Below are 18,262 nucleotides of genomic sequence, written 5' to 3'. Positions count from 1 at the left end.
AGAACAGTTCAGTATGGAGTTGGGGAGGGCAGCAGCCACGCTGGATCTGGAGGCCGGCAGTGAAGACTGGGCCTCGGGTACTTCCAGTTCTGAGCTTTGGACAGGGCACGCTTGGCAGGGTTTTGAGATTCCAAACATGAGGGAAGAGGGGAAAATAAGCACAGAACAAAAATCAGGGTGTAGTCTGTTGTTCACTTCGCATAGCAAGAAGAGCCAGCTCCAGACCTTAACGAGGGAGCTCCAGCAGGTTAGGCCGAGACCCTGACTAACCCCTCATGGAGCTATTCTTTCATGGAGATCGCCAGGGAACAAATACAGTGTGGAGAAGATATTGCCAGGAACTAACTGCAAGGACCAGAGCGAGTAGCAAAGGGGTGGAAGGCTCTGTGTCACTTCAGATACTGGGCAGTGACTTAGGTTGTTTGTGCGTTACTTGTCTCTTCTCCGTATTCTTCCTCTTTGTAGAGGAGTTCCTTTTTGTCATCCATTCACCATGCATACAGTGAGCTGGTGCCTCTCAAACGTGGCATGGCCACAGGGAGAACTGTAGCATTTTCAGGGATGCTGTCCTAGTTCTGAGTATTTCCTGTGATAGTAATAGCAAGGGCACATGATGCTGGAAACTGAGGGTCCTGGGGAGTGACTTTAAGCCAATGGTTCTCAACCTGTGAGTTGTAACCCTTTTGGGTTTGAATGGCCCTTTTATGGGGTTAATATACCAAATATCCTACATATCAGATTTTTACATTATAATTTATAACAATAGCAAAATTATAGTTATGACGTTAGCATCAAAATAATTTTATCGTTGGGAGTCTCCACACTATGAGGAACTGAATTAAAGGATCACAGCATTGAGGTTGAGAATCACTGCTATAAGCTCTGGAAACATGTGATATTTTCCTTCTGCTCTGTGGGCAAGGATCACTGACATTTAAACCTCTGAGGCCCAAGAATTTGTTCCCCAGTGTCTGGCTTTTCTGGTCATGACAAGTGACAAACACATCCTGAGCTCCATGTCGGAGAGAGACCTGGCCTCCTTGACTGTGACGTCTGGGTGCCTTCATTTTCCCATCTGTAGAATGAGAGTGTGGACTAGTAAGAGATGCCTAGACTTTTCCTGGGAGAGTCAATTAAACTTTAAAACACTGAGAGAATTTCACAGGCTTGCCAGCTTCTTATTTTGACAAGCAAAGGCCTAACAAAGAAACTGTCAAATGCCAGCTCTGCCATCATTGTCATTTTATCCAAAGGGCATGTTAATCCCCAGCAAAGAAGTGATGGCACAATGTCAGAGAAAAGGACAGCTCTTCCCTGGAGAGAGCATCAGCTGTCTTCCACTGGCTTCCTCCATTAGTTATGCTGCCTTCTTCATTCCAGATAGCATCCGGGACAGTGTGATTCTGGGTTCCATGTGGCTCCTATGAAGCCAGAGCACCCGTGAGCTAACCTACAAAACCTACTATGCAGTGGGAGGTCCCATCAGGCCCAATTAGCTCCATCTCAGTGGTGTCACTGGGCTTACTTCCCTCTCTCCTTTTCTCACTCTTGACCATTTCCCTGTCTCTCTGGAGGCCTGGTGGCCAGTTGTCTAAGAGCTGAGAGAAGGTAGGACATGAGGAGGCTATGGTCTTTTTGAACCACTGGACAGACCCATTTTAAAAAATAATTTATTTTATGGGCATTGTTGTTTTGCCTGCATATTGTATGATGGTGTTGGATCCCATGGAACTGGAGTTACAGACAGTTGTGAGCTGCCATGTGGGTACTGGGAATTGAACCTGGGTCCCTGGAAGAGCAGTCAGTGTTCTTAACTGCTGAGCCATCTCTCCAGCCTGTGAATAGACCCATTTAACACCTATAAGACCCCCTACTCCTCAGGACCTTCAGTTGTTCCACTATTTTAGTCTCTTTGTTTTTGTGACAAAATATCCACCAAAATCAACTAAGGAGGAGAGGCTTTTCTGTCTCACAGTTCCGAGTCACAGCCCATCAGATGGGTATGTCACAGCAGCAGGTACGTGAAACAGCTGGTTGCATCACATACTCAGGGAGGAAGCAGCAAGAGGCAAGAGACCAAGGGTAGGATTATATGAAGTGACTCAATTAAGGTTGCGCAGTTCAGTAAAGTGCGCCCAATGATCAGGACTTTTGAAACTCAGACAAAATGGCCTGGCTGTCTCAAACCTCTTTCAGCCATTTTTCATTTGTGGGGATTCTACATCAATCTCTTAATGATTGCCTTGTTTTTCAAGTCTGTAGCTCCTATGATGTTCAGCTCCTTGTTCCTAAAGGCCATGCATGTCCCAAGGTCCCAAGCATCGTGACACTGAGAGTCATCTTCATCTTTTTCAGAAACGAAAACAGTTTTCTAGAGTTACATGGTTTCCTTGAGACAAGGGACGTCCCCATAAAATGCAACTCACAAGGAAAGGGGATTTGTGGGAAATGAGCTTCTGGCTCTGTAAGGCCGCTGTGCTTCATAGGGACCTACCTCGCACCTCGACGGCTCGTCTTTAAGATGGGAAGAGTAGAGTGTCATTTGTGGTGTTGGTAATAGCATTCCCGGTGACAGCACAAAGCATTTGGACCATTGTCTCCATTACTAACCCAGCTGAACCTCCGACCCTGCTTCAGACCTGCCTGCTGTGATGAGATGTGTGAGTCTGTCGTTCATCTCAGGCTCACCAGTGGTTTCCATTTTAGCCAGTGTGGAGCTGTTCTCACCAGGTGGTGCTGAGGGTGGACCATGGGGCTGCCTTACAGACTGACAGTTCTGTGTCTGAATTTGGGCAGGTCAGCTAGCTGTCTTGAACATGCCAAAAGAATCATAGATATCTGTTAATCTATTCCAGATCTCCAAGGCCCCAACAGCAAACTCTAAGCTGTCACTTTCCCCCCTTATTAAACTAATTGAAAAAGCTAGTCATCATAATTCTTCAAAAATACAAGTATTCATCACTAAAGCTTGAGGGATGCTTTGTTAATTGCAAGTACCACAGGCTGCCGTTTGAGAACATGTTTAATGCTTCATGGGTCAGCCTGGAAGCCCCTATCTGAGGACGTTTCTCCAAATCCCTTTTCATACATGTCTGACTATAACCTAATTTAGGAGTCCATACTATGTTGTATGTTTAGAAACTGCCAAGTATAAGACAATCATGCCAGTATTATTGACAGAGAACACCTACCTGATTTTTTTTTGGCATATTGTGTCTATCTGGGTATCATGAAATAGAAAGAAAACCTGGCCTCTAAGATTAGATCAAACTTAAAGTTCAGCTTGGCTACTCACGAGAATGGGCTCACACACTGATATAAATAACCACATAGAAAACTCCGCCTGCTATTTGAATAAGAACCTTCCAAGGGCCAGCTACTCCATGCTCCTTAGTGGACTAGGAGGGGCTTAGAGAGCTCTCTGAGAAAAGCTGCAAGGATCGCTGCCTTCCTTCCTTATGTCCCCAGCGAGGGAAATGACACTCAGTGGCCAGGGCTGAGCCAGGAACAAATGCAGTGAGGGATCCATCCGTAGTCCAAGCTACAAGGTCAAGGTGGCTCAGCCCCAGACAAGACCCTTGGGGACTGCTCACACAGCTTCTCTTCTTTGATTCTGAGACACAAGAGTGTGAGGCAGAGATGGTGAGCTTTTGCTAAAGGTCGCTTGGCCTTTCGTGACTGTCACCTTTGTCCTACCAGTCCTCTGAACACAGGTGTTTTGGAGAAAGTGTGCATCTGGTACCCCTGGACAGCACTGCTGGAAAAAGCCTGAAGCATGAGAGCTATAGTAGAGACCCCTGGCCCTCCCTGGTGGTCTTCGTCTGGGCTTGTTTTTAAGCCTCCGTGGGCCAAATCTGTGAACAGGGTGCTCATCCCTGGAGCCATGGCCCAATAGTTAGAGAGAACACCAGCTGGATATTCAGGATGGTCTCATACAGGGTCCCCAAGATCTGTGGTAATGGGTTTTTGTGCAGCCATTAGATACATAGGACGGTATGAGTAGCCAGGGAAAGGGTTCATAACGACTTCCCAAGGGCAGACATGAGCTCTGCTTCCCTCCCTCACCAGCTCTGGCTGGGACCTGAGGACTCCTCTGCCCCAGTTCTCTCCTGCAGTGTCTACCTCCTCTCAGCCTTCCATTCATAGAACTCTGGCCACAAACACCCCAGCTGGCGGCACCTAGATTATGCTTTACTTGCTTGAGCTGCTTTCGGTAATCTGCCTAATGCCCTAATATGCAGGATTACGGGTACCTTGGGGAAATGCCCACGGTCTGCTGTCCCGCCGCTCGGGATGTTTGAAATACCATGGTGGGCTTCCTCTTCCATCACTAGCAGTGGGGTTGGCACGAAAGGAGCACAGTTCTTCTGTTCGTAGGTCTGGGGAACCCTAGGGGCGCAAGACCAGGACGATGGTTTGCCATAGAGATGCTCCCTCTTGGGGGCGATATTTTGAGTTAATGGTATTTCAGGGTTTTTAGGCTATTTCAGAATATCATGGTCATTCTCATTAAATAAATATGAAACAGGCATATGGACATTTCAGACTCACCCCCTGCCAAACAAACAAGCAAACAAACAAACAAAAAAACAGCAAAAAAAAAAAAAAGCCCTGTATTCACTTAAGAGTAAGTGGCACAGAACCTTGATAGGATGAACCATTCAAAGACTCTTTGATGAGATTGTCACAGGGCCTGGGCCTGCGTCCTCTGTCCTCCCTGCATGGTCCTCTGTGGTCCCTCACAGAGACTGCGCCTCCTAGGTCAAAGAACTCTGGGTTTGACTTACTACTTCTTGTTACCCTGGTGAGGACTCTGTCCAGAGAAACCACTAAGTGTGACACTGCCTGCACAGGCCTCCCAAGGTCAGGTCCAGTTCCGCCACCTGTCACGATTCCTCTGGCAAGACAGAAGGTCCTTGTGCTGTGTGTCCAGCTGAGGGCATCTGTGTGCAGGTTCCTGGCTCAGCTTGACAGATGGGGAGGAGACCGGAGGAAGGCAGGGGCATGGCTAGGAACAATAAAGAAGGCCGATGCAGCAATAAACTCAGAGCGGGGACGGAAAATGAGGAAAGGAGATCCAAGTCTCCTGGTCCTGCCTGCTACAAGGGCTCTCTGGAGTGGAGCATCTGCTCCATCCGTTAGTCCCAGGGCCCCGAGGAGAGGCTCCCGCTTAAGGTTCCCCAGGATGGGGGCTGCCTCGAGCCCCTTGGACGGCCCAGAGGGAGAAGGACAAGTGGTTTTCCTTCATATCACAGCCTCACCCAAGTACCCCAGGCTATGTAGGACCCAGCCAGGGACAGGCCTAGCACACCGAAGCCCTGGCCAGAGAGCAGCTCTGTGGATCTGAAGGACAAGGGATACAGTCAGATCTTCTGCACGGAGAACATCAGCTTTCAGCAGGAGGGCTGCCTAGCCTGTCAGTGCCCAAGTTCATTTCCAGTTCAACATCTGACGCCTTAAAGTAGGGTTTTGTAGTGGTTCTTGGAGCACAAAGGATGGTGTTCTTCTGACCTTGGTTCAGCCAACGTCCTGAGGTATAAAGACCTTGAGGAAGGTCCCCTGTGGAGCGTGCAGCGCCAGAAGCTGGTGCAGTGCACACGCATAGTGGTGACAGACCTTAACCGTGTCAGTCACCCTGCTATTAATCCCTTTCTACCGCTCCCCTGTCCCTGGGATGGCAGGACAGATTTGTGCCATGCCCCCCCCCCCTTTTGCTGTCAGTCAGTGGGGTTTAAATTCTGCCAGTTGTCTTCTTGGGCCAGCTGCTTAGAGCTGTGTCTGTTAAATGAGGACATTAGCGCCTACCTCATAGGACTGCTGCGATCATGCTCATAATGGCAGCCAGGGTCGTCGCGGCGGTGCGCTTTACTAATATAATCTGGATCCTGTGCTTGCAAAAACCTGGCTTTCATCTGCTGCAGCTCTCTTCCTTGCCCCTCCTCCCTCACCTACCGCTTCCTCTTAGGTTCTCCCTTTCCTCCATTCTCTCTCCTTCCCAGTCCCTTTCCTCTTCTCTCTCCCCCTTCCTTCCTCTCTCTCACCTTTTCTCTTTCCTCCTTGCTTCCCTCCTGCCTTCCTCTCTTTCCCTTCTATCCCGCTCCCTCTTCATCCCCTTTCCTATTCTTCTCCTCTATCTTCCTTTCCCTCTCCCTTCTCCTTCCCAGCTTTTCTCTTCTTACCCCCCCCCCCACTCCATTAAAATGGATTTGTTCTTACTGGATCCTGTAGTGTTTAAATTGTAAAAAGCGACAGGAGTCTGTACTGTGGAGTTTCACTATAGTGATCAAAGTGCATAGGTTTCCAGGTGGCCATGAACATCCTACCTGCACAGATTTATTTCCAGTGTGGTGGTCAGGAAAGGATTCAGGCATCAGGCAAGGGTCTGAACCGACACCTGGAGACCAGTGTGTGGATACTGGGGCCAAGAGAGCAACCAGTCACAGTAGCCCAGGAAGGTCCCGGAGCACAAGGGATCCGGCGCAGCTGCAGCAACATTCTGATGACAGAGTAGTGGGGCAGATTGGATAGTTGGCACAGTGTGGCATGACTTCTCCGCAGAAAGGAAAGGGCAGCTTCAGAAGGGTGTTGGTGATGACGACAAAGTGAGACTAGGTTTTTTAAAGACTATATTCTCCTTTCCAGATGACCATGGCCTAAGTGACTCTTCAGGCAGGGGACGAAGGACCAGGAACCAAAGCCTGAGGTGTAATTAAACCCATTTCAGGCTCGCAGCTCCCTCCTGGGCCTCTTCAGTCGCTTGGACCAGCTGGCTCCCCACCTCGACTTACCTGCTGAGGTGTGGTGCCTAAGGTGACCTTGGCCCCTCGCTGTGCCAACTGGCATCTGTGTGCTCGTCCTGGTCAGGGAGAGAGCCTGAGCAGGCAGGGGGGAGAGGTGTGACAGCTGCTCGCACCCTGCCAGAAGGTCTTTCTAGCAATAGGCTTCTGCCTGGACTTGTCATTGCAACATCTCTGTGGTAAGAAAAGAAAGGGCCCTGACTGTGCCTTCTGCAGCAGGGTAGAGTTAAACACATCAGCTTTGTGCTCCAAGAAGCTGCTGCTGGCTTTGGGGTGTGAGTCTCCTCCCCGAGAGCTGCCCCAGTTCTTACCAGTACTGGAGGATAGGGGTGCCTCACTGTCCTGCTTAACCAAACAGTGGTGTCTGGGGGGAGTGCTCTGCTCTGTGTGACCAGGGCCTCTGCAAGAGCCACTGGGCAGGACAGGTGGAACTCACCATTTACAGAATAGCACACAAGGGTTTGGGGACATGAAATAATTTACCTAAAGCCACCCCCAAGAACTGATCTTGGACTTCAGCCTCTGGACTTCAGCATCTCTCTTCTCAAGGCTCTTTGTCCTGACTCAGTGCACTGGGACCTCACTGGGCTAGCCTGGGTGAGAGCCATGCGGGTGCGTTCATAGCCCTTCGTTTCTTGTCTGTGTAGCCAGGAAGAGGGACAGTATCCTACGAAGTTGCCAAGCCCCTTTCTTTTTTAGTGTTTCTTTACAAAAATTAGCATACAAAAGCAATAGGTTCCACCATTTATGTATTTGTACATAGGCTTCTTCCCCATTTCCCCTTCATACTGGTTCCCTTCTTCCCCTCAAATTGTCCTTCTCCTTTCATGTCGTGTGTGTGTGTGTGTGTGTTTGTGTGTATTCAAATCTAGATCTCATACATGAGAGAAAATATAGTATTTGTTTTTGTGAGTCTGGCTTCTATTCTTAACATTCTGAGGTGTATTCTTAAGTTGCATTGCTGTTTGGTAGCAATTCTCAAATTCCCAACAAATGGTCTGTATGCTGACTACCAGTGACTGGGGTCCAATCAGGCCATTGGCCACAGGTGATGTCATGGTGGGAACAGGACGAAAAGGAATAAAGAGAAGGTAGGAAAGGGCCAGTAGGGTGTGTGGTGGTGGTGGGAGGCGGGTACTGAGTGTGTTCTGCTCTCCAGTGTCCTCCAGCTTCCTATGCCTACTGCCTGACTCAGGAACTTTCTCTAAACATAGACTCTATCACCAAGGCCAGATGCAAGCCCAGCATACAGTTGTGCCTGGCCAAGGGGCACAGGCAGGATCAGGGATAGATAGGGATGTGTGCCTCTTTATTCGGGAGTCCTCCCAGAGTGGAGACTTGGAATTTGTTTCTCCGTCTCTTTCGCGTGTCCCTTTCTCCTCCCCTAAACATCTTTCCCTCTATGTCTGTGCATTTTGTCCGGTCCCCCTGAGACTGTGGCCGTGTAGTCAGAAGTCTGTAGAGACTGTCTCCCTTGGGGGTCAGGGAGAGGGTCATAAGGTGATTTTCTGTCCAACACCAAGTTCACCCTTTCTGGAGAGTGTTCGAATCCTCTGTAGGAGAGTGGGAAGTCTGGGTTAGCTGGGCAGGAGCTTTGCCATTCAGGAACTGCATCTCGCCTCTGAGGCACTGTGCCGTGGAATGCAGAAAAAAGAATGAAGTCCTGTGACCCAGAAACTGCCTCACTCTGGCCTGTCCCTCCTCCTTGGAAGGGAGCAGTTGATGTAATGGAGCTGGAGGTCAGGGTGCATCTAAGAGAACACTTGGTCTGACCCCCCTAGTATGGGAGTTCCTCCCTGACTGTCATGGACGGAGTCCCACCGTCTTGCTGGACCCAGGCAGCAGTAGAAGCGCCTGGTCCCGAGAGCCAGTTGCCCAGCCAGGGGGTACTGTCATGCAGAAGTCACCTGTTTTCTGTTCTCTTGTCACTCATGGAGGCTCATGTTGGAGCGGTGGCCTTTCCAGGGCCCAGAGGCTGAAACGGCACCGGAGGTGGCTGTGGCATTTGTGGTTTGAACCGAGCACCGCATGAACCACTATGCCTCACACCTTCCCAGAGATGGGCGCGTCTCCTTGCTTCGCACAGAGGAGTTATGAACGTGACCCATGGGAGTAGAGGGCACCCAAGTCCTAGTGGGCTCTCTGCTGTCCCAGGTGACAGCTCTCAGTTACTGGAGTTTTAAAAAGGCCTGTGAAATCCCACTGATCTGCGGAAGAAAGCATGGAAAACTTTTATGTTCTAGCTGCTGAAATCCAATTCTGGCTCCATAGATGGAGACCCCTGCTGCTCTAATAAGCTCTAACTGAACACCCCTTACCTCTTGCATGCCTTCAACGGGGCCCCTTAGCCCTCCAGGTCCCACCCACTTTCCTCCGGCGTAACATTAGTAGAGGGTTGCAGGTCTTTGCCTTTCAGGCACAGAAACCCTAGCTAACCTGGCAGGCTGGCACAGGGCTTGATGTAGCTCCCTGTTTCTGTGGCCCCTCCCCCAGTCCTGCCTCCCACACGTGGTAATTAAGCTCACAACATCTAGTATAAGCAAATAATAACAAGGGCATTATCTCCGTTAGTTTGTGTTTTTCCCTGCCTATCATAAAGCAATTAAAATAATGAATGCCTTGTAAAACAATAGGTAAGAGGGTTGGAGGAATAGCATACTATGCACTGTGTACCTCTTACGCTGTGAATTATAGATGCATTAAAACCATGGGGGCTGCAGGGAACTCCTGCCTCTGGGCCTTTTCCATGCTGAAAAGTGTCTGCCCTGTGAGGCAGCAGGCTCAAGCAGCAGGCAATTGGGCCTCCTGGTGGCCAGAGCCCAGTTGTCTGCTGTTATGTGTAGCACCGTTGGTAGTGTGCTTGCCTGGAGTGCTCTAAGTCCTGAGTTTGATTTCTAGTCTGCCATGAACTGGAAGTGGTAGTGTACGCCTCTAATCTCAGGAGCTTGGAAGTTCAAGGTCATCCTTGTCTACAGATCTAGTTTGAGGCACTTGAAGCTACTCAAGACCCTGTCTCAAAAACAGCCAAATAGAAGCCAACACAAGAATGCTGGTTTGAAAGTCCATCTTCCTCTCAGCCCTCACCATTCACGGGTCAGTTCTGAAAGTAGCAGGTGTGCTGGAGTTAAGGTCTGTGGTCTGTTTTGGATGGACAAGGCCTATGGTTCCCTAGGTTGACCTCAGGTGTTGACCACCAGGTAAAACTGCGGTTTCTAGAGTGGATCTGACACCCTGAGTAACTTAGTGTACCTTGTGCTTTGATGTTGGTGCTGACTCAAGACTGAACCACCACATTCAGAGTGAGTGTCCAATGAGGCAGGGGTAGGCCTTCTGGACTTAGTAACCGAGTCTGCTACGTGCCATTGGGCATCGTGTAGTTCCACAGAGCAAACACTGTTTTCCCCCATCTCACTGGGTAGTCCCTGAAGTTGAGACAGGGCTAGATTTCAGTTTTAAATATGCACCTTGGTTACCATGGCTGCCAAGGATCACATCCTATCTTCCTGGATCTCAGCCCCAGGACCAGAGCTAGCAGGCCAATGAGACTAGCCTAGTAGGTTTGAGAGGCAGATACTACACAAGTCAGCAGATGGTCTGAGGCCTCCCCCTCCCAGGCTCCCACTGTGGGTGTTCCAGCTCCTGCAGCTTCAAACACTGGGGAGTAAAATACCATGGGCATTCAGTCCTACAGCCCAGCTTCTCAACCCTATTCTATCTGAGCCAGGGTTGGCCAGTGAGAGAGGAGCAGACATCGGGAACCTCTGCAAACCCACTTTTCCTGCTTCCCTGTTCTCACTGGGCCCACCCTTCTCCTTGCAGGAGGTTCCCACCTCTGATTGCATTCCCACTTCCCAGTCTCACTTTAGGCCAAAACACAATGATCCCCAGTGTTTTTCTCTTTGTAAATTGATACCAGGATTATAAATGGTGAGTATAATTTACTGACATATTTTTCTATCTCCATCCGCACTAATAATCTCAGCGGGTGTTTGAGCATGGGTCTAGTTAAATTTGATTTAGATGAATGATGAGCCTTTATTGTATGTAAAAGCCATGCATTTTTGGACATATTTATAAAGGTATTTGCTTATCTAAAATTCAAATTGGGCTGAGAAGCCTATATTTCCTCTGGTATCCGAAACCCAGGCTCTGGAGGTGACAATGAACAGATCTCAGATTTCTTTGTATCCATTCATTCAAAGTTTCGATTGCTTTTTTGTTGTAGTTTTTGGTTTGTGTGCTTGGACTCTGTGGCCCAGGCTGGTTTTTAACTTGTGAACAATCCTCTTGCCTAGGCCTCCTGAGATTATAGGTGTGTACCGCCATGCCTAGCTTCATCAATGTTTATTGTGCTAGCTTTGTGCTTAAGACCGTGTTAGGTATAGGAGCTGACAGCAGTGTTGGATTAGGAGTGGTAAATGAAATAAGTAAGTGAATTATAGAGTATATTATTGTTATGGGAAACAATAAAGCAAAGCAGTTGGCATGACGTTTTCAGAGAATAGTGAGAAAGACTTTATTGGGAAGTGGGGAGTGTATGAGTGAAAATCTAAGGAGACAGAGGCCAGGATGGGAGCATCCTGGCCTCAGGACACATTGTGTGCAAAGCCTGGGTTTGGATATCTGAGGCCTTCTTTCTTTAAGCATATTTCAAGTTCTAAAGAGGGAATTTATTATCTCTTGTAACTCAGGAATCTGAACTGTAGGCACAGCTGGACCCAGGCATTCAGATGCAGACATTGGTAGTCCATCGCATCTTTCCTCCATGCTGTCTTCCTTTTCAGGGATGGATCCCTTCCCCTACCTGTTTCAGCAAATGTACCTTGCTTGCACCATATTGCCTTGACAGAGATCATCTGCCTATCCCTGGCCCAAGTGGGTCTTGCCAGGGGTCTTGCCCAAATGCCCGATCCAACAGTCTGTATTGCTAGAACCATTGTGGGTCCATCATGAGTCCCTCTTGAATGGCATAGACAGGAGAAAAGATGGGAAATTGGTAAAGAGAAATGGGGTTGGCACTATGAAGGTATAATGACTTGTGCAGAGACAATTTTGTGCTGACTGCACCCCCCTCTAAATTTAACCCTCTGTGACCAGGGGCAGGTTTGTTGCTTTGCCTTTAAAGTGGTCAGAGAAAAATGCCAGCATTCTTCCTGTTCCAAGAGTATTCTAAAAGGAAATTTCAAAAAGGATCCTTTGTGTGCCAGAGTGTGCCCGTGGGGGTCAGAGGGCCTCCTTGGGTGCCAGTCCTGTCTGCCCACCTTGTTTGAGACAGGACGCCTCTTTTGCTGGTCTCTATTGTGTCTGCTGCCAGGCTGGTTGACCCGTGTGTCATGTGTTTCTGGAGCTCTTCCTGTCTCCACCTTGCAAGATTGTAAGAGTGTTGGAGTCACAGATGTGCTCTGCTGTGCCCGGCTTTTACATAGGTTTGAGGGATTTAAACTCACATCCCCCAGCTGCACGGAAAGTGCTTTAGCCATTAAGCAACCTCCACAGGTTTTTTTTTTTCTAAACCAAACTAAAGAAAATAAAATCCTTAACCATCTCTCCTCCTCAACCTCTATCTTTAAGCCACATTCCCTCACCTGGGGTTCTGATTCTGTATAGGTGGGCATCTTATTTAAATCTGGTTGTTTCCTTTTGACTCAACTCTGATTCTCTCTGTTGCCAGGAGGCCCAGAAGATAAATAATGGCTCCAGCCAGGCAGATGGTACCCTCAAACCAGTGGATGAAAAAGAGGAGGTGGTGGCAGCCGAGGTCGGCTGGATGACTTCCGTGAAGGACTGGGCAGGGGTGATGATATCTGCCCAGACACTGACTGGCAGAGTTTTGGTGAGTCCTTGGCCCCTCCCATATGAGGTGGTCTTGCATCCGGGAAAGGGGTTTGCTTGGGAGGAGTGATGATGCTCTGAGTTTTCTCGAGGCCAAGTTGGATGAGTGGCCACTGCTCCCCTGAGATCATGGATCAGCATGGTACTCTTACACGTGTCCGAGTCTATAATAGTATGGGGGCATCTACAGCAAGTGAGCCAGTATCATACTTTCACAACCTGCCTTGGCGGTGAACTGAACTGTCTCTGTCAGTAAAACAGATGTACACATACATGAACAAAAACACATGTGCATACAAACACTATACCTGTACTATCTCAGCATAAATGATGGGGCATAGTAACACAAACCAGAAATATGTTTAGAGCTTGTTAATCCAGGATCTAGGAGTCTCTCTATCCTTACCACACCCTGTCTGAGAGAGAGCAGGAGGGAGAGGGAGAGGGAGGGTGTTGGCCTGTGCAAGTTACTACGGTCCTCCAGCAGTCTGCTTGGGTGCAGTATCTTCATCTGCACTGTGTCAACTAGCTCCTGCAGCGCTCATATGGAGACTGTGAGCAGCTCCTGTATGTGTGTGTGATACAGTATATATGTGGTGAGTGTATTGTAGTGTGTATGTGTGTGTGTCATAGTATATATGTGGTGAGTGTATTGTAGTGTGTATGTGTGTGTCATAGTGTATATGTGATGAGTGTATTATAGTGTGTATGTGTGTGTGTGTCATGGTATACATGTGGTGAGTGTATTATAGTGTGTATGTGTGTGTGTGATATAGTATATATGCGGTGAGTGTATTGTAGTGTGTATGTGTGTGTCATAGTATATATGTGGTGAGTGTATTATAGTGTGTATGTATGTGTGTGATATAGTATATATGCGGTGAGTGTATTGTAGTGTGTGTGTGATATAGTATATATGCGGTGAGTGTATTGTAGTGTGTATGTGTGTGTCATAGTATATATGTGGTGGGTGTATTATAGTGTGTATGTGTGTGTTATAGTATATATGTAGTGAGTGTATTGTAGTTTGTATGTGTGTGTGTGTTATAAGCAGGATTGTGATGTCTCCATCACTTTTCAGGGGATAGAAGGTTGTAGGAGTTACCAGTGTCTCAGTGCAGAGTAGGGAAGAACTGGGCAGATGGGGACTGTTGTCCACTTCTGCCAACCCTCTGCCTGCTCTAGGTGGGCTCCTTTCTTATCGCAGCACTGGCTGGTGGCTTTCTTGGGTTGCTCTGGGTCAGGAGTTGCCTGATGATGTGTTCGGGTGACTTATCCCAGTGACTCTGGCACATGTTTTGTGCAGGTCACCCTTCCTGGGCTCGAAGTGGGGGTTCCGTTAAGAGTAGGGACCTTATCTGCCATTGGATCAAAGATAAAGCAAGGACTTGGGGTTTTACACATGGTTCCCCAGAAACTGCTTCTCCAATGAGGGGATGAATTCAAGTAAAGAAGGTGATGAGAGTCTCACTTACTCAAATCCTCTCTGGCAGTGTGTGGGATAGATGCCTCACGCACCACTGGAGGGAGAGGGGAAGACACTGTGTGCCCTGCTTAAGGAACTCAAGGGACTAGCCAAATAATCTGGTAGGAGAACAGGACCCTGGGATCCAAGGGACCTTCTATGAGCTCAGGCCATAAAGTCAAGTTGGTGTTAGCTGAAGGCTAAGTTCAAAAGAGAGGGAATGGAAGCTGACCCTTTGGAGGACAGAGAAGCTGACAAGGTCAGTTGCTACAAGAAAGAAGACAGGGGGACTGCTGGGTCCTTTGTGAACCAGGAGAGGACCTGCGGGTGGTTTGCTGCTGGATGTGGGGACCACTGTCATCTATTTCCTCTCCTCATTCTGTAAGGAAGATTTCTGTCGCTCTTTCACATTGGGTTATGAGTAGATTTTGCTCTAGAGACAACTTAGGTTGGGTTCTGGGTCTGGGTATGCTTGGGTGACAAGAGTGAGGTCATGCCTTCCACACATATGGTAGCAGTTCTGCGTGGTCATGAGAATGATCTATGAAAGTCATACTTTTAACTTTGAATGAGTGAGTTTTTAAATATATAGCAAGCTAAAGTATAGGAGAAATAGCATGCAGTGTGTAGATATCAAAAGGCCATTAGACCAGGATACAAAGCATGCGACAGAGATGGACTGGGCAAGTTGAGACATTCAGTTAGAATTCCCAAATGGCTGAACTTCCCATTGCTGAACTTCCAGCTTCTCTTTCCCATTGCAGGCATTTTAATATCATGGGGTGAACCGTAGTTTCCCTTTTAGTTGTTCTCAAGACTACAATGCTTTCACTCTTGGCCTGTTTTACCCTCTTTGTCACAGAGTTTGGGGGCTGGCAGCTTATCACAGAAGAGGGGTCTTGAGGACACTTTGAGACAAACATGCTTGAGTCTGAGACAGTCCATTCTCAGTGAACTCCTACAGCACCCGATGGTTTACCAGGAGAACATACATTCCTCTGGCCATGGCAGACACGGTGTGGCAGGTTGATATGGATGTTATAGCTGCTCCTGTCCAGGGCCATTACAGCCAGTGCCAGTGTGCTTCATCAGAATGAGCTGAGGGGTCCTAGCAGCAGCTCTGGAAAAGTCTGACAAGGTGGGAAACAAACACAGGCACTGATTGGTGGTAGAGTTCTTGTGACAAGTACCAAAAAAACAAAACAAAACAAAAAAATAGAAAAAGGCTAAATGTAGTGGTGCCTTCCAGGACTTGAGAGGCTGAGGCAGGAGAATCATGGGCTCAAGGAAAGCCTGTGTTACATAGCAATATGCTGTGTTAGAAACAAACAAACAAACAAACAAACAAACAAAATCTGATCAGAGGGAAAAAGGGAATTAATTCTTGGTGGGTCAGCTAGGAAGAGTGCCTAAGGCAGAACACATTTGAGGGTTAACTAGACACCCCCATTTAGTTTCCCTTTTCAAAAGTGAATTAACATCTTAAAAGCTAAAGGGAGGAAATAACGTCACTAAGGAAAGCAAGCTGTGGGAGCAGAACATAGTGCATTATGGGACTCTGGAGGGTTGTCCAATGAGGCTGAGGGCCAAGATCACCAAGGCATTGGGCTCAAAGAAAGCCTGGAAGGTTGACTGGAGACAGCTTGTCTGACCTGAAAATACCAAGTTAACAAGTATGGGCAAACTTTGTAGGACAAGGATATTTTGAGAGTGGGGTGCTAACGCTGGTGTTGTATAGCCACCTGGGAGGGGGTGGCTACTCAGAGGGGGAAATGAGCTGAGAGATCCTGAGACAACTTAGAGCAGTGAGCTTACTCCAGTGATAGCACAAGACGAAAAGACAAGGCCTGAAGTGAAAACAGGTCAAGAGGTCAGGGAGGTTGATATGCCTGGTAGTATACAACTGGGGTACGTAGGGCCAACCACTCCCCAGACCACTGCCCTACTCTCCATGTACCATCAGTAATACTATGGAGAGCATGCTGTGAGCCCTGTAGCCACTGCGTCAGCCCTGTTCCTTTGCTTCAGGTGGAAAGGCATGGACCCGGCCATTCTGTTCAGCCACATATCCTGCATAGCTGTTGGATTGCAGTGCTCCAGTTTCATTCCCGTTGATATGAGAAAACATCCTGACAACTTAGTGGGGGAAGGGTTTAGCTCATAATTTTATGTGGCAGTTCACCATGTGGGAAAGTCTAGGTGGCAGGAACTTGAGGGAGCTGTTCACATCCACAGGCAAGACTAGAAAATCAACAAATGCACCCTGCCCACCTATTTGCTTCCTTACATTCGGTTTCTCCTTTTAGGCATTTTGGGAACCCCTGCCTAGGGAATGGTATTGCCCACTGTGGGCAAGTCTTCCCATATCATTTAGCCAAGGCAATCCCCACAGACATATCCACAGGCCAAATCAAAGTAGACAGTCCTTCACTGACACTCTGCTCATGTGATTCGATGTTGTGTCAAGTTGACAAAACTAATCATTAAACCGGCTCTCACCAAAAGGAAGCCAGCTAATCTTACCAAAGAATCCATCTCTCCCTCACCCTGAGCAAAATCAAGCCTCAAGGACAGGAAGCAAAGCAGCTGTCAGTGGCAGCTGGGTAGCCACATGGACTCCAGACACTCAACTTAGTGTTCCCACATAAGGACAGTGCCTCTTCTAAGTCACTACCAGATGTTACTCTGGCTGTGACAATCTAACATGACTGTTTTAGTGAACTAGGTCCGAGGACCTGAGTCCCGATCCCCTTAACTCTCACAGGCAGCAGCAGGTTCAGCCGAAGCCTTTTTGCCTAGAGCTACCTACAGTGTCAGCTGGTCTCCTTAGAGAAAGTCCTGCCAGGGTGTTGGGTCCCCTTGAAGCGAGGGATCCCTCCAGCACAGAGCAGTGTCTAAGAGTTGTTTGAGCCTCGCTCTACACAGAACACAGGTTTTACGCTGAAATAGCAGCACACAGGATGAAGCTGCCATGCCTGTTCTGAGTCCAAAGCTGTGTTTGTCTTGAGCTATCCAGATGTTTATCCCTGCAACAGTGGGACCAAACCAATACTAGACACCAGCTGTTGAGTTTCCTCTTTCAATTTTTAATCTGTTTCCCTTGATGCATGCTCAGGAGCTCGGCCTCCACATCTGAATCTCTCTCACCTGCCTGGTGAAACTCCTAAGACTGGATATGATGGGTGAGGTTCAGCTGGCAAAGGATTGGCTAAGTAGCCCAGATTATCTGTACCATCTGACCTCGATAGCAAAGCACCGTGTTTAACAAATGGTAATTTCTTACCAGCTCTGGCTGTGTATGACATACAGACATAAAACAACAAGCAAGAAAACCCCGAATGTGAGTTAGTCATACTGTTGGATTAGGTGTGTAATTGTACCTGTCATAAGTGGTCAGCATCATTCATCAGGGGCCTCAGCACCAAAGTGATGATTTCCTGGACCCCAAGGTTCCAGGTCTTAGATTGACCTTTGCCCAGTCTCTCTTCTTAAGACTAGGCTTTCTGGCCACAAACCAGCAAGAGTGAGGGGACAGAGCCCTCCTCTGAAACAGGCCTGAGCCATACTAAACTGGAGTGATGCCAGGTGGACGAGAGTTACTGCTTTCTTTGTTTCATTTTTTTAAAATTCAAGAATACTTATTTTCTTAAAAAGTTTTTAATTAAAAACACTATGGTGTGTGTGTGTGTGTATGTGTGTGAGAGAGAGAGAGAGAGAAAGAGAGAGAGAGAAGCTATGAATATTGGACCAGTGTGCTTGTGGTTATAGAGGCGGATATAGAGTCCAGAGCAAGACTCCCATTGTCTTTCTCCCTAGCTCTCTATCATATTGCCCCGAGACAGGGACTCTCTGAATTGGGAACTCATCACTTGGCTAGGCTGCCTGATATGGGAGCTCCTCTGTTATGCTTGCCACTGTTCCCACCCTACCATGCTGGGATTACCAAAATGTGTAGCTCTGCCTGAATTTCTACTGGATGCTAGGAATTCGAACTCAGGTCCTTGTGCCTACATCATACATGCTCTTAACCACAGAGCCATCTTGCTAGCCTCCAAATTAAAGACTGTGGAAATAAAATCAGTCCCCTCCGTCTTCACGTTTATCATTCATGATTCTATCTATCACCTATCAAACTAGTGAGACACAGCTGCAGCTCACGGAACACGTG

At 48.0% G+C, this 18,262-nt stretch overlaps 1 protein-coding gene across 8 annotated transcripts in view; it reads left to right on the top strand.

Moving 5' to 3' along the window:
- The window catches only part of Kcnma1 (potassium calcium-activated channel subfamily M alpha 1), a 717,904-nt gene that overhangs the window by 188,355 nt on the left and 511,287 nt on the right, over positions 1 to 18,262 (top strand). For all 8 annotated transcript variants that reach the window (XM_050127309.1, XM_050127310.1, XM_050127305.1 and 5 more), the window contains exon 2: positions 12,469 to 12,630. In XM_050127309.1, coding sequence (XP_049983266.1) covers positions 12,469 to 12,630 — 162 coding nt within the window. The remainder of the gene's footprint in view (positions 1 to 12,468; positions 12,631 to 18,262) is intronic.

This window comes from Alexandromys fortis, unplaced genomic scaffold (genome assembly GCF_014885135.2).
Source record: "Alexandromys fortis isolate MF-2015 unplaced genomic scaffold, M_Fortis_MF-2015_v1.1 scaffold_277, whole genome shotgun sequence".
NCBI lineage: Eukaryota > Metazoa > Chordata > Mammalia > Rodentia > Cricetidae > Alexandromys > Alexandromys fortis.
The sequence above is the reverse complement of the archived record's forward strand: the minus strand, read 5'-3'. Positions and strand labels throughout refer to the sequence as shown.